The sequence below is a fragment of the Mus caroli genome, chromosome 2 (genome assembly GCF_900094665.2).
Source record: "Mus caroli chromosome 2, CAROLI_EIJ_v1.1, whole genome shotgun sequence".
Taxonomy (NCBI): Eukaryota; Metazoa; Chordata; class Mammalia; order Rodentia; family Muridae; genus Mus; species Mus caroli.
In genome coordinates, this window is record NC_034571.1 from 123,800,664 (window position 1) to 123,817,502 (window position 16,839).

Here is a 16,839-nt window from a genome sequence, read left to right on the forward strand (position 1 = left end):
GTAGCTGAGATCGTCCAACTGGTCCACAAGCATAAGGCAGAGAAGCTAATTGGGAATGGCGTGGGCTTTGGAAACCTCAGAGTCCACTCCTAGTGACACACCTCCTTATCCTTCCAAACAGTACCACCAACTATGGACCACACATTCAAACTTCAAATGTGTGAGCCTCTGGGGACCACTCTCATTTAAACCACCACAGTGATCTTGGCAACTTCTTTTGTGTTAGTCCCATGCCACAGTCTTTCCATGTATTTCTCCTTTTGCTGGAACTTTTTCCCTCGAGGGTTCCTGAGGAAAGAAACATAGATAACTTTTGTATGTACTTCTACAAAGTACCTTAAGATACTTCTGAAAGTATCTTAATTTTTGCCCTAACAAATTTTTGTTTGCTTACTTGCTTGCTTACTTGATTCTGCGTTTGTTTGTTTGTTTGTTTGAGACAAGATCTTTCTTTGTAGCTCTGGCTGGCCTCAAACTCAGAGAGATTCATCTGCCTCTGCCTCCAGAATGCTGGGATAAAGGCATGCTCCACCATACCTAATCCAACCTCACAATTTTTTAAGTGTGTATTTATATATGTGTGTGGTATATGTAAAGGTGTGTGTGTTCATGCACACATGTGCAGAGATCAGAGGAGTCAGGTTTTCTGGTCTATCCTCTCTGCCTTATTATTTTGAGACAGGGTCTCTTGTTCGACATTACATATACCAGGTAAGATAGCCCAGGAGCTTGTAGGAATTCTCTCCCATTTCTACCTTCCAAATGTGTGCTACTGCATCTGACTTTAAGCAAGTTCTGGGAATCTGAGGTCAGGTCCTTACACCTATGTGGCAACTCTGCCTACTGAGTCATCTTACTAGCATTCACAAGGTCAAAGGTTGGGACCAACAGCCAAGGTTGTCCTCAGGTCTCCACACAGATGTACCCACAATTATACAAACACTCAACATAAACCTGTTTACACACCCACATCACACGCATACATGCACATACAAAAAAATGCTTTCTGAAAGAAGTAGAGAATGCTAGATATGGTATTACACGTATGTAATCCAAGCCACTCTGGAAGCTGAGGCAGGAAGATTTCAAGTTTGAAGCCAGCTTGACCACATAATTATACCATGCCTCAAAAATTGTATAGAGAATAAGAATGAATATGAATGAGACTAAAGTCATATCTCAGTTACTTTTCTATTGCTGTGGCAAAACACCATGACAAAGGTAATGGGGCATATAGTTTCAGAGGGTGAGTCCATGACAGTTACGATATGGCGCTGGAGTAGTAGCTGAGAGCTTAAATCTGGTCCACAGCATTAGGCAGACAGAGAGCTAACTGGAAATAGCCATGAGATTTTGAAACCTCAAGCCCCACTCCTAGTGATGTCCCACACCTCCTAATCCTTCCCAAACAGTTCCACCAGCTGGGAACAAGATATTCAACATATCAGCCTATGGGGGTCATTCTCATTCAAACCAGCAGTAGTAATTATCAGAGCCCAGCAAAGGAAGAAGGGATAGAGAGAAACGATTGATGGGAACTGGGGTGGAGTCTGGTACAGAGAGGTCTTTATGTACTGCAGCGAAGCGCGGGAAGGCAACTGTGGTTAAGGACCATTAGCTAAGTGGTTAGTAGAGAGGCTTTAATATTTCCAATACAAAGAAATCTGCAGGCCGGAAATAGTGTACGTTTCAGTGACCCAGATCTGATTATTACAACTCATACACTTGTACCAACCACATAAATATGCACAATAATTGTGTCAGTTTTATATTAAATAAAAATGCGGAGCGAGTTAAAAAATGCCTATTTTAAACTGATCACAGTTATATTTTCTTTGCTGTGACAAAATACCATAGGGAGTAGTTTATAAGGAAAGAGATTTCCTCCAGCTCATAATTCCAGAATTTTCAGTCTAGAGTCAGTTAGTTCTATCATATTGGGCCCACAGCTAGACCAAATACAATGATGGGGAGAATGTGGTAAAGAAAAGTATTTACCTCAGAGTGGTCAGGAGGAACACAAGACAAAATATACATTTCAGTCCCATACCTCCAGTGGCTTGCTTCATCCAAACAGACGCCACCATTCAATAGCCATTAAAATACAAGTCAACCAGTTGATTGACATCCATTGATCTTAGTCATATCCCTAAATTCAACCTCTAAGCTCTGATGCTCTGGGGGCCAAGCCTCTATTGCATAAATCTCTGGAGCATATTTCATAATAGAGCTGGGTCTCTCAGGAGCTGTTTGGTAGACTTAGTTGGTTTTTTTTTTGTTTAAGGTTTTTTTGTTTGGGGTTTTATTTTATTTATTTAATTTTTTTTATTTTGTTTGTTTGTTTGTTTGTTTGTTTTTCAAGACCGGGTTTCTCTGTATAGCCCTGGCGGTCCTGTAGACCAGGCTGGCCTCGGACTCGGAAATCTGCCTGCCTCCTCCCAAGTGCTGGGACTAAAGGTGTGCGACACCACTGCCTGGCCTAGACTTATTTTTTTAATCAGATTTGAGTCTTTGCCTTTGGAATCACAGTAGCTTTTCCCATTCAACACCTAGTTTACAGAAGAAAGAAAACCCAATTTTTTTTTTTATAATCATTAGACAACTAGAAGTTTTCCCTCCTATTAAGAAAACATATTAACAGTATTGAAAAAACTGTTGGCTTAAATTTGACGATTTGAATTTTATTTTACTAATAAATGCATGTATTGCTGGGCATGGCAGCACATCCCAGGACTCTGAGATAAGAGATCATAAGTCCATGCTAGCTGGAATAGCAAAATAAAATCTTTTTTTAAAAAAAATATACATACATACACACACATAGACACACAGTTATTATGAATTACTTTTCTCAGTAGTACAACCAAATGGTTGACTTGTCTTAGCGGAGGAAGGAAGAGGAAGCAGAGAGCGCGCCGTCCAGATCACTTTCCCTTTTGCATTCAGTCTGGGACCCCAGCCCGTAGCGTGCTGCTCCCCACATTGATTATTGGTATTCAGTTAACCCAGTGTAGAAACTCTCTCATAGACATGCCCAGATGTTTGCCTCATAAGTGAATTCGGATCCTGTCAAAACCACTGTGTATGTATATATAATTACAGAAAATATACTCATTACACATAAATTTCATCCACTTACCTCTTATGAAAAGTTGATTATTTACTGAGATTTTTCTCATTCTGAGTTTATCCATAAAGTCTACCACATTGATTAAATTACTTGTTTATTACCTGTTATCGCTTATGTTAGAATTGCTTTTCTTATTTGGGGTAAGCTGTGGTTGTCCACTGTGAGGGGCTTATCAAGAAGTCAGAAATGGGAACACCTTCTAGGAAGTCAGGACTGGAAGCTTAGCTGAGCCAGCAAGTGTTTCTCACACTGCACTTCCTGTGAGCCTACCTGTGCATCAGGAACTGGAGTTGGGACCTTGAGGATTGTTCCCTGGAGGCAGGGGTGAAGCTGACTCACAAGGTGGTCTTGCCTTGCAGCTGTTTCCTCTCGCTGCTTCTGGTGGCTGCAGTGGTCTGGAAGATCAAGCAGAGCTGTTGGGCATCCAGGCGGAGAGAGGTAAGCCCAAGTAGACAAATTAAACTCCACATAAAACTCGTTTTCTTTCCTTCTTTCTAGGCAGATCACTTTTACCTGTTCAGTGATGACTAATATTCATATGAGAAGCATGCTGTTTAACCTGCATTCTATGGTTCTACTATGTGCCATCAGTAAATTTTAATTATTCTTGCATAAAGTGTCATTAGTTTTGCCACTGCTTGATTCAAGTCTTCCTAAGAGCCTTTCCTAAGAATATGAGTATAGAGACAGGCTCAGCTCAGTGACAGAGCATTTGCCTGGCATAAACTGAGTCCCTGGGTTCTAGTCTCAGCACCCTCTAATAGTACAACACTAGAGACAACGCTTCTAACCTGTGGGTCTTGGGCAGCAGGTAGGGAAGGGGGATTTAAAAAACAAAAACAAACCTCTAGCTCTGTGTCATTTGTTATGACTAAGCACTAGAGTGGGTACTAGTGGACATGCCATGTGGACATTGAGCACCTCTCCATCCCAGGCACTGATCCAGGTGGTTCTGCTTTATCTTCATCTCCACCCTAGGATATGAGGGAGGCTGCGTAACTACCCATCACCACACAGATGCTGAGGTACAGAACTGAGGGGTAACTAGGGCCTCTGTCTTCACAGCACAGGTTCCTAAACACGTTCTCCACAAACACTTCATTTGTTCTAGTCTGTACATTTGAGAATCTCATGTTCTGACTGAATGAGCTAGACAACTCACCCTTAAATTATACCTTCTAAAGAAGGGCAACAAGGCAGTTTTGTTACTGTTGAGAAGAAAACAAAATTATTTCCATATGAGTTATTGAGATAGAATAGTAGAGATTTGTTTGAATACAAAATAACAAGTATATAAAAGTATATAAGTGGATAATAAAGAAAGCAACAATCAACTGGAAAATATTTGCAGTATCATGAGAGAGAGAAAACTAGAAGACGAACCCCCTCAAGAAAGGATTTTTAAAATATGTTTAGACTGTGTTCAGTCAGCTAATAAACTAATTTTTTTACCCTTTATTTGGAGTTTACTAACAGCACTGAACCTGACCATTGTAAATACATGAGGTCAGTCATGACTTGTTCCCAGTAGGAAGTTGTTTTTAGTTCTTGCTGCGGCCTGGGTCCTGATGGAAGTTCTTTACCCACCTTATCTCCTGTACTCTTGGCAGAGGTTCTAGAATAGTGCTGCAATGGGGTAGCAACTATCTTCCTGTGACCCTGCACCTAGATTATTACAGAACCCAGACTGGGTTTGCTGAGTTAATGGAAATTCTTTCCAGGTTCAGTAGAGAGATGTGCTGACACATACTAGGCCATCTAGTTTCTCAGTAATGCTCAGAGACCTCAATAGGATATGTAACAGCAACAAAATTTTTAACATAAAATTCCCCTTCTAAAACAGTGATGATTTATGTAGCTTCAGGATCCTGCCTCCTAGAAGATGGTTTGAAGCAAGGCCAGTTTGTCTTCCCCAGCATAGCCTCAGAAGACCTCTCATATTATTGATGATATAGGAATGAATGCCCACATTCTGTATTTGAGATGTGTGCTATAGTATCTCATCTGACCCAACATGAAAACATTTCAAAGCCATGTGTGCTTGGGTAAGGTAGGAGTTCAAAGTCATCCAGTGAGTTCAAGGCCAGCCTGGGCTGCATGAGACACTGTCTCATAAACAAACACATGAATCTCATTTAAAGAAGACATTGAAGCCTTGATACTTTGAACACCTATCCTAACATATCCACCGCCAAATCCAGAGTTCTTCATGTTCTGTCCTCTGCAGTTCCACGTTCATTGTGTTCTCAGCAGCAGCTCTCTCCGGGGAGAGTTGTCTCGCATCCTATCAGCCATCTTTTTTATTGTTGTTGCTCTGACAATGTCTGGTTCAGGTTTTAACACAAAGCAAGCTAGAGTGATTTTAATCTAGCAACAAAAATATGAAAAGGTAAGTTTTTGCCCTTTTATATATTCACTCAACAGATTATCATAGCATTATATCCTCCACTATTTTAACTTTTATTTCTTATTGGTAAGGGCTTTTTATAAAAATATAATAGTGTTACTACATGTAACAAAATTTGATACCTTGTGCTACCTAGCACCTTGTCATGTCCAGTTTTCCTCAGGTGTCACAGAAGCGACACTACATCTGATCAGTTTGAATCAGGGAGAGTGTAGTATGTCTAATATCTAGTATTCACTAATAAAATCTCAGTACTAAGCGTATTAATAATACTATATTATTCATTAGCAACTTCTTCGGGAGATGCAACAGATGGCCAGCCGCCCCTTTGCTTCTGTAAATGTTGCCTTGGAAACAGATGAAGAACCTCCTGATCTCATTGGGGGAAGTATAAAGGTGAGAAGTGGCTCAAAGGTCTATATAGCTTTTCAGAACTCAGGCCTCAGTTTGCCAGGCTAGAGACAGCAAGCGCTCTGTGTGTCACGCCCGTCTCCTCTCTAACAGTTAGTCAGCAGAAGCAACCCCGAGCGACTGTAAGGGGCTCTATGTGTGGCTTTACTTTTCAAGTTGTTCCATGTCAGATTTTAACATGCAAATTAAGCTTGTTATTCTTAAAGTATTCTGTGGCATAATACTTTATAGTTTTTATTTGAAAATATCTAAACTGGGCTAGGTGTGATGGCGCACATCTTTAATCTCAGTTCGGAGGAGGCAGAGGCAGAGTCAGGCAGGATCTCCTTGAGTTGTAGAACAGCTAGGCTACATAATGAGACCCTATATGTTAGAAAAAAAGAAAGAGGGGGTGGGGGAAGGCAGCTAACTTTAACCATTAATTGAACCAACACACACACATTTTGTTCAGAGCCCCAGTACTCAATTAAAAGCCAGGCATGGTAACAGTACTTGGGGAGTCAGAAACAGGATTCCCAGAGTAAGCAGGCTGACTAGGCTAGCAGGAATTGGTGAGTTTCAGGTTCAGCAAGAGGCCCTGCCTCAGTAAGTAAATCGAAGAACAACTGAGGGAGACTTGCATGTGCACTTGTGCATGCACCCACACATGCACTTGCACACACACCATATGTCACCATGCTTAGACTATAAAATGTAGCCACTACTGGCAGCATATGCCTACAATACAGATGCAGGAGAATCACTGCAAATTTGAGATCAGCCTGGGCTACTGGACAAGATTTTGTCTCAAGAAAACTAAAACAATACAAAAGTGTACTGCGGGGGTTATTCTAATGCCAGTGTTTATGACAGCACATTCATAACTGACAGTAAAGGCAATCAAGGACTGTCAGTGGTGGGTATATACATAGGCAGAGGAACAACTGCTACTAGAAACTGTTTATCCTTTAAAAGTCTAATGTATGCTACAGCATAGACAAACGTTAAGTTGTGTTAAGTAAAAGATGCTGTCTCATTCCACTTACCCATCTAGAATAATCAAATACAAGACAGAGTAAAATAGTGACTGCTAGAGGCTTAAAAGAAAAGACCAGGGGGTGGGGAGAGGAAGGGAAAGAAGTGGGAGAGGGAGGAAGGGAGAGAGGGAGGGAGGGAGCCAGACTTTGTGGCTTACGGCATCAAGAGGCTGAGGCAGAAGGGTTACAAATTCAAAGCCCTACGGGGCTACATAGTGAGAAGTAGGATTTCCTTGAGCTGTCTTTCTAGGTCATAATCTCTCATTGGGGGAAGTCAGGGCAGGGACTTAAGGCAGAAACCATGGGGAATGCTATTTGCTGGCTCCTTCCCAGGCTCCTCTTTAGCTTTGTTTTCTCATTTTGTTTTTACTGTCTATGGGTGTTTGACCTGCTTGTTTTTCTGTGTACCACATACATGCCTGCTACCCACAGAGGCACTGGTGCCTGGAACTGGAGTTACAGATGGTTGCAGGCTGCCCTGTGAGTGCTGGGAACTAAACTCGGTTCCTCTACATGAGCAAGTGTTCTTAACCATTGAGCCATCTTTTCTTTTTTTTTTTTTTTTTTTTTTTTTGAGACGGGGTTTCTCTGTGTAGCCCTGGCTGTCCTGGAACTCACTCTGTAGACCAGGCTGGCCTCTGCCTCCCGAGTGCTGGGATTAAAGGGGTGTGCCACCACGCCCGGCTAAAATTCTTTTTTAAAAATAAAGTCTGCAACAGAAAATGAATATTTTCTAGAGCTGAAGCATTCATTAAGTGGATAAAGAATCCATTTGATGAGCTATCTACCTTTCATAAGCTCTTAAACCCTACAGACTTATGACTTAGTGGCTGGGAGATGGATGTAAAACAGGTAGCTCTCTCCATAATATCTGGGTCTGTTTGTGCCAAGTGTGCAGAACTCGGCAACAGATCACCATACAAACTGGCGTGGGCCCTTTCCTGACACTCACACAGCTCTCTGGACAGTGCCCGTGGAGAGACCTTTTGTTGACCTTATAAGCACCTGACTGTGCAGTGTGAGGGGAGTTAAGGTGCTTCTGTTTTCTTCCTCCAGACCGTTCCTAAGCCCATTGCCCTGGAGCCCTGCTTTGGTAACAAAGCTGCAGTCCTCTCTGTATTCGTGAGGCTCCCTCGAGGACTGGGAGGAATCCCTCCTCCTGGTCAGTCAGGTGAGTAGACCGGAGACAATGACAGATATTGGTCTGTGAAGGACTGAGTCTTAGACACTTCTTCTGGTATAGAACCTGGGTCTGGGCACAGTGCTTAGTGGTACAGAGCGTTGGTGGAACAATTCTATAGTCCCCAAACTGTTCTGAGCACTGACATTCCTGTCCTGGGGTAGAAGTTCAGGGCCTTCCTCACAGTGCACAGCATCCTCAGACATTCATGCTCTGGTCCCCTTGACTCTATTGATCCCTGCTTTTTTTTTTTTTTTTTTTTTTTTTAACCCCTTGTTCTTACCTCAAATTTAGGCTTTTTCTTCCTTGATAAGCTCCTATTCATCTCCATGCCTCTGGCTTACAGCTGTGTCCTCAAAGCTTGTGTTGCCATGTACAGAGTTCTAGCCATGCTCCACATCTTCTTAAGGTCTTGCTATGCAGCCTTAGCTGGACTAGTGCTCATTATAGGCCAGGCAGTGCTGGTACACGCCTTATGTCCTAGCACTGAGGAGGCAGAGGCAGGCAGATCTCTGAGTTCAAGACCACCCTGGTCTACAGAGTAAATTCCAGGACAACCAGAGCTACATAGGGAAACCCTGTCTCAAAAAAATAAAAACAACAACAAAACAACAACAACAGCAACAACCCAAAAAACTCATTATATTGCCCAGGCTGGCTTCAAACTCATAGTTATTCTCCTCCCTCAGCCTCCAAAGTGCTGGGATTATGGGTGTGACCCTTCATGCCCAGATTGTTTTAAATATGAGGCACAAAGAAGTATTGTGAAAACATAAAGGATATTTTGAAAATTATATTTCTACTGGGTTAATGCAGATCCATTTTCATTTCATTGAAATAATGATACAGCCTTTGGAGGTAGGGGGAGTCTATCCTATTTTCAAACTACATTTGTAGCCAAGGATGACTTTGAACTTCTGATCATCCTGCCTCTTCCTCTCTTTCTCCTCCTCCTCCTCCCCAGTGCTGAGATTCATCACTACTCCTGGTTTATGTGGCACCGAGGCTCAAACCCAGGGCCTCATGTATGCTAGGCAGACACTCTACCAACCAACCTACCCACAGCTCCTAGATGTGCACCATATTACAAACATTATTCTTTAGCATGGTTTTTTTTTTCCCCTAAAAAACATCTCTACAGGAAACAAGTACCAGTGGTGTTTTAGGGCAGGAATAGGAAGAAAATATTTTTACTATATACTCTTTTTTAAAATCATTTTTTAGATTTTATTTATTTATTTTAAAATTTATTTACTATTATTAATAAGTACACTGTAGCTGTCTTCAGACAACCCAGCAGAGGGCATCATATCTCATTACAGATGGTTGTGAGCCACCACGTAGTTGCTGGGATTTGAACTCAGGACCTTTGGAAGAGCAATAAGTGCTCTTAACTGCTGAGCCATCTCTCCAGCCCCTACTATATACTCTTTTAAATGACTTATTTGCTTTTATTTTTATGTGCATTGGTAATCTGCCTGCATGTATGTCTCTGAGAGAGGATCAGGTCCCCTGGAACTTGAGTTACCATGTGGGTGCTGAGAATTGAACCCAGGTCCTCTGGAAGAACAGCGAGTGCTCATAACTGCTGAGCCATCTCTGCAGCCCCTACTATATACTTTTTTTATAGTTTTGAATTTTTTTTCTTTTTGGGTATTGCTAAGGATCAAATATAGATCTACTATTTATTTTTTATAACACCCATTAGTATTTTTATAACTTACTACATATTTTGCCAATTATTTTATACATGTCCATCAAACATGTAAATCATAATTTATATAAACCTTGTGTTAAAGCTGGAGGCATAGAAGGAAGATTGCTACATAGTGAAGTCTAGACTACCCAGGGCTATATAGTGGGACCCTGTTGCAAAGAAAAAGTTCTCTCTTTAAACACAAAGGCAGTATGAAATACAGTTTAGGACATACCTTGATTCTGAAGCTGTGCATAGGAATGCCTCACACAGTGTCCTGCTCAGGACTATACTCAGATGCAGTGGTCTGAGGGACTTGGTGTTGTCTCAGCCAAAATAACCTGGAGTTTAGTGGGAAAGTCTCCTTTATCCGTGTCCAGTCCTGAAGGGAAGCCTTATTTATGTATGATGAATCAGGACCCATTGTCTTCATCTTACTTGGCATCCCCCCAGCACTGAGTCTCTGAGTTAGCCTTACTTGGACAGAGTGACTCTCTGGGCACTCTGGACAGCATCTCCTGCTTCAAAAGGGCAAGATCTTTAGAAAGCACAGAGATGGAACAGGTCTTACATGGAGATATAACAGCTTTTCCTTCCTCACCCTTTACCTAATGCTTCTACCCTCTGGAAATCCTCATGAAACCCTGCTCCTTTCTGGGGACCCACCCCACAGCAGGGTTATCCATGCCAAGCTTCCTCTACTTTCTCTTTTTGAGGAAGCACATACACACAAAGGCTTAGTAGCTCACACATCTCACTGTGAAGTAGTGATACTTTCATTGCTACCTTCTGGAAACAGGCAGGAGTAGGCACACACTCAGAGCATGGCTGCACTCTCATTCACTTGCCACCCTGAGGCAGAGCACACGGCTTTGTGATCTGCTATGGAGGAGAGAGAAATGAGTAGTTAGGTGTGTATAAATAAGCTAAAACCATCACCCCTTTATCTTTCACTAGGGAAATGTAAAAAGAAATCTGAAATTATTTTGTAAAAAAGTAAGCTGCTTCATGACACATGTCCCCTCTTGTGGGTTCTTCCAAGGTCTCGCTGTGGCCAGTGCCCTGGTGGACATTTCTCAGCAGATGCCAATAGTGTACAAGGAGAAGTCAGGAGCTGTAAGAAACCGGAAGCAGCAGCCCCCTGCACAGCCTGGAACCTGCATTTGATACTGGGGCAGGAATTCGCCCTCACAGAGGGGCATGTGGTCCACGAAGCTGTCTACAGGGGAGGCTGCAGGCAGGAAGCAGGCGTGGGGCAGAAGACTGGGAACCCTTGAAGCGTCCAACTCATGTGCATGATCATACAAGCTATTTTCATGGCTCACCCCTCTGTGTCCAGCATCTAACCTTTTACTTCTGTGTAGGAAATAATTTAATTACAAGTCCAGGCATGGTCTGCTCTGCTCATGGGTGGAGGAGACCAGTGCAGACCCCGTGAGAGCTGGAGGTGATGCTGAGGAGACCAGTGCAGACCCCGTGAGAGCTGAAGGTGATGCTGAGGTCCCTTGTGGAAGCCTCTCTTGGGAATCTCAACTGCAGAGGAGCTGCCCTCTGTCCGCAGCTCTCCAGCATGGTCCTGACACTCCTCAGATGAACTGTTCTCATCGGAAGCTTGCTGTCTTTTTACAAGATGTGCTTTTACTCTCTTCCAGGAAGTAGCTTTTTTCTAGCTGAGAATTAATAATGGTCTTTCTCTTTGGAAGTCATATCAAAGTATAATTGATGGGGGCCTTGTTTTGTTTTGTTTTGTTTTGTTTTGTTTTTTTGGAGACAGGGTCTCACTGTGTAGTCCTAGCTGGCCTGGAACTCACTATGTAGATCAGGCTGGACTGAACTCACAAAGATCCACCTGCCTCTGCCTCACAAATGCTGGGATAAAAAGCATGAACCACCAGGCCCAGCAAAGAGGGCTATTCTAAATGCCAAGGCCAATGGAGTTAGAATATATATAAAAAATGCAATTGATAATTGTCTATAGGAACTTGATTAATTTTAATCCATTCTTTCCTTCTCTTTCTCTCACTGTCTTACACACATGCACACATACACACACACTAAGTGCCTAGACTTTGAATAGATCTAGCAATTGGACATTAGTAAGCCTAAGTTTCTACATGATTACATTCCTACATTCTTGTAAACTTTAAGTAACTACCATTGCAGTCTGTCCTTTTTTTAAAGTCTAATTTGCAGCCAAGAACGAGTAATTCTCACCCCAAGCAACATCTAATAGGGACTGAGTGACCCCAACCCAGCCTAGTGTCACTTTAGGCCTGACGTTTGAACAACCCTCGGCTCCTTCTGCCAAGGCACCACAGAATGCACTTGCTCGTGCCCTGTGCCTCTTGAGCAGAAAAGAGCACTGACAACTGGGACACCTGGCTCTGTCTTCCTACAGCTGCTCGCACTGACCTGTGGGAACCTGTGGGTCATCCCCAGGCTGAATGGAGTACACACTAGAAGAGGGATGATGCCTAGCATTGAGGCAGCATCTGCTCAGCACATGGAAAGGGACCTGGTTCCATCTCCCCTGGGCAGGAGTTGGTCCAGCCTCCTCCCAGACCCAGCTGGTGGCTGTGAGGAGGTGGGGAATGCTCATGAGAATGAAAAGCACATGGGTTGATGGGAAGGGACAAGATTACCACGTTAGGAGGGTGAGCAGCCCTCTGCTATGTGCCCAGGACCCTGCCTGGACATTGCATTTCCCCATTTATGGTGCTCAGTATTCTGGCATTATGCAGCAGCCTCACACACCTGTCCTCTCCTGCTTCGTGTCCTACAGTTCTGCTATCACCTGACTAGAATAGCCCTCTAGGCAACAGTGCTCAAATGTATGAGTTTGGAGAAGTTAACAATCAGAAGAACAGAAACTGTAATGTTTCACCTTTAAATGCAGTGTTGACGAGGGAGCCTTTCTCTAAGCCCTGCACTAACCCCACTCCTCCCAAGACTCTTCCGGAGTGACAGTTCCAAGTTGAACCATAAATCACTGATGCACAAAACACTGCTATAAGGCTCACCTCTCAAAACACAGCTCTTTGTATCACTATTAAAGAGCAGAAAGTTCTAGAAATGATCCCAGCCTCATCCCCTATACAGTTAGGAGCTCCCCACATCTCTACCAAAACCCAGCACATGAGTATCTGCGTGGTCTAGCCTTTCATCTCCGTAACAAGCCAGGGGACTCTTGGCCAAAAGAAAGAAAGGGAAGTTGCACTAGGGCTTGTCCGTCCATAAGGAATTCCCCTCTGCTTTGCTCAAAGGACCAAATTTCTTTGGCCAAAGAAGTTGCTTCTATGTTAGTCCCATACCCTGAAGTAATATGTACCATGGCTCCCACCTACCTGCTTATGCTCTCCCCGCCCCCAGGGAAACTGTTTATTCTTTCAAAAGAAGCAAACAGCATTCATTTCTGCTCCTGTAATGGAGAAACAGCCAGCTCACCTGCATCTCCCTTACAGCCAACAGCTCCCTTCAGGCTTAGAGCAGGGGGAATGGCAGGGATTAAGAGCTCAGCTCAGAGCCAGTTACTAAGATGGAATGGATTTGTGACCCAGTAACTGTGTCACAAGAGACCATGTATATAAAATAGTCCTGACGACACTGACCTCTTGCACTTGTACATAACTATACTGTAGTGTCCAGAGTGTTCAGACATTCAGGGTGTACATAAACAGAAAAGCGTCATAATGTATTTTTATTAAACATTAACATCTGAGTTTCACCTAATCTGTTTCTGTGCCATATACTGGGTATCCAAGCTCTGGGAAGTCATCCTACCAGGCCCTGATCTGTTGATAAGGCACTATACACCATGCTGGTGTGTTCTGTAGCCTTGTGCCCATTAGGTAACTGAACAATGATTCAGCTCTTAGAATACCTAGGAAGACAGCAAGCAGGGTGACACACAGCTATGATCTAAGCATTCAGAAGACAGAGGCAGGAAGAAAAGAATTCAAAAATGGGGCTGGAGAGATGGCTCAGTGGTTAAAAGCACTGGCTGCTCTTGGTCAGGACACTAGTTCAGTACCCACATGGTGGCTCACAACCTTCTGTGACTACAGTTCCAGATAACCTGACACCCTCTTCTGGCCTCCTCGGGTGCCTGTGGTGATCCACCTGGTGCACAGACAAACACCCAATACACACAAAACAAAAGTAACTCAAGAATAGCCTGGGCTACATAGCAAGAGCCTGTCTCAAAACAAACGAACCTATGAAGAGCCAGGCAGTATATCTATTTACATGGCAGTACACTAGAGAACTCAGGAAGCAAGAGTGTTCATCACTGTTGTAATTTCAAATGCTCCTTGTGATTTCTGGCATCTCTGTGGGGTGAGGTGTTCTGTTACTCTTCAAATTCAAAGACTGTCACCCGTGAACGTCAGACTTTGCAAAGGGGCTCTCTAAGCTGCACTGTTGTGGCTTTGTCTAAAATTTTAATGATGTTTCTGAGAACCATGTTCTTTTTATACTAAAATCTGGGGATGGGAGGGCTCATTTGTTGATAAATAGCACTATTTTCCCACACCTCAGCCTCCTGTCCCCGTCCTGGTCTTCCCTACACAGTCTGGAGAGGGCTCTGAAAGGTCCACAGAATGTGACAGACACGAAAGCAAACCATTGCCCCGTGACCTGACCTGGAAGAAGACTGTCAGCAAAAGGAAAATACCAGAATATCTGGAAGGCTTGAAGTGTAAGATGGGATCTCTTTGGGAAATTGGATGAAGAAAAGCAGAGCGCCTCTGGTAGGTGACTCTGCAGCCTGCCAGTGCCCGCCCTCTTTCTACACAACAGAGTGTGCATGGCGAGGAAGTGAGTCACCTCCTTGGGGGATGGTGCTGTTTTTATGAAAACCTCTGATCCTTGGTGTCCTTTAATTGATCTGTTCAACAAATATTTACTAAACACTTCTAAGCTAACATTAGGGCAGTGACTGAGGTGGAAACCCAGCTCTTTAAACAGCTGTCATCCTAGGATAGCTTCCTGGAAGCAGAACCAAGAAGCCAGAAGGTTCTTCCTAGGGTGGCCTTGGCTCCCTGAGGGAATCTGAAATGCTGACCCTGTCACAACCTCCCAGCACGGTTTTGGAATGAGACATCAGCCTGGCCTCCAGCAGAGCAGAGGCTCTGGAGCTCCACACCCTGCCTGCAGGGAGCCCTCAGGGTGCCCTTCAGAGTACAGGGAGAAACTAAAGGCAATAACAGAAGCTGCTCTCAGAGCCTGACTGTGCACAAAACACTAGTGAAGCCTGCTGAACTAATTCTGCCTCTGGAAATCTTTTCTGGTTCTTTACAGTTTGTTGTTTTGTTTTGATCCAAGCTTAGTTTGTTACTATGTGTAATTTAGCATCTGCTGCACTTGTGTAAATATGGAGTAAGTATTGTAAACTATTTAATTGCTGGGATTGTTGGTGTTATACATACATTTAGGACTGCAATTTTTTGGTATTTTTTGTATTGTAAAATAACAGCTAATTTCATCAGGAACAAGAGAATTAAGGGGGTCTGCATTTTAAATGCAGATGTGAAGCACTTGTATATAAACAAAAGTAAATACTATAATACAAAGTTCCTTCTGAAATAAAAGTAGATCTGGTAAAAATGTGCGTTTCGTTCTGAATGTTCAATGCTAATTTTGTTTTATATTTACATTTTAGTCCTTACATTAGCAGTGAGGAGACAGACACAGCAGTGCATTCTCACCTTGGCAGCTGAGGAATCCCCTAGAGTAGACTGCAACTCAAGGCTCTTGGCTTCCACACTGAAAAGAGTTTCTGTTTATGAAGCAGAGTTTAGGAAGTTTAGTGAGGGACTTAAGGACTTCTTTTAATGTTTGTGTCTACGTATGTGGGTACATATATGACACAGCAAGCATGTGGAAGGCAGACAACACCTTAATGGAAGTGGCCTGAAGAACAAACTCAGGACTTCAACCTTGGCAGCATAAACCTTTACCCAATAAGTCCTCTCCAGTCAAGGATTTAAAAGTATTCACTTGCTTACACATGTGCCACAGCACACAGTGGAGGTCAGCACAACTCTTGCGAGTCAGTTCTCCCTTACCTTGTAAGACCTAGAATTCCACATTGCCCAGGCTCTGAAAATTAGGTTGGGTCCACACTGGGCCATGGCTGATGAAATGTTGGAAAAGTGATAACACCAAACTTTTGCACAGAAAATATTTTCATCTGGGGCCTTCCCTGGAGTTCACAGGTTAAAGTTTTGGAAGGAACATGGGTCCCTGAGCCACCACTTACACAAAAACTACCTGATCAAGAAGAACTATTCTGGGTTTCTGTTGCTAAAATTCCTTCCCACACAGAAATGTAAGCAATGTCTGCCCCTTCAAGGGTCCCAGCAAGAAACCAAGGCACAATTCCACCAAAGTTCACTAGAAAACCAGTGAGTTTATTGGGCTTCCATGCAGAACATACATGAGGCGTTACTTAGAGAAGTGTGGATGCTCCTCCCCCTAACAGTCCACACCCTGAAAAGCCTTACCCAGCAGGGATGAGGGCGTCCCCAGACCCACATAGATGGTGCTCCCATTCCATTTCTCCCTGGCATGCAAAGAAATAGACAGAAAAATAGATTATATATAATATACACATAAATTATATAATATATATATAATATACAGATAGATTATACACGATATATATAAAACACACAGAAATAGAGTATATAATATATAATACACACAGATTATATATAATATATAACACAGATTATATATAACATATAATACACAAACTACTCAGCTATTAAAAACAGTGAATTCATGAAATTCTTAGGCAAATGGATGGAACTAGAAAATATCCTGAGTGAGGTAACCCAATCACAAAAGAACACACATGGTACGCACTCACTGATAAGTGGATATTAGCCCAGAAGCTTGGAATACCCAAGATACAATTCACAGACCACATGAAGCTCAAGAAGAAGGGAGATCAACGAGTGGGTGCTTCTGTCCTTCTTAGAAAGAGGAACACCCTCA

The 16,839-nt window shown here is 42.9% G+C and overlaps 1 protein-coding gene across 1 annotated transcript in view; it reads left to right on the forward strand.

The window, feature by feature from the left end:
* Positions 1-15,444, forward strand: part of Atrn (attractin) — a 122,075-nt gene extending 106,631 nt beyond the window's left edge. Inside the window, exons 26-29 of the mRNA XM_021156919.2 lie at positions 3,490-3,568; positions 5,826-5,933; positions 8,021-8,135; positions 10,883-15,444. Of these exons, the coding sequence (XP_021012578.1) occupies positions 3,490-3,568; positions 5,826-5,933; positions 8,021-8,135; positions 10,883-11,007 (427 nt within the window). The 3' untranslated portion in view covers positions 11,008-15,444. The remainder of the gene's footprint in view (positions 1-3,489; positions 3,569-5,825; positions 5,934-8,020; positions 8,136-10,882) is intronic.
* Positions 15,445-16,839: the final 1,395 nt, after the last annotated feature.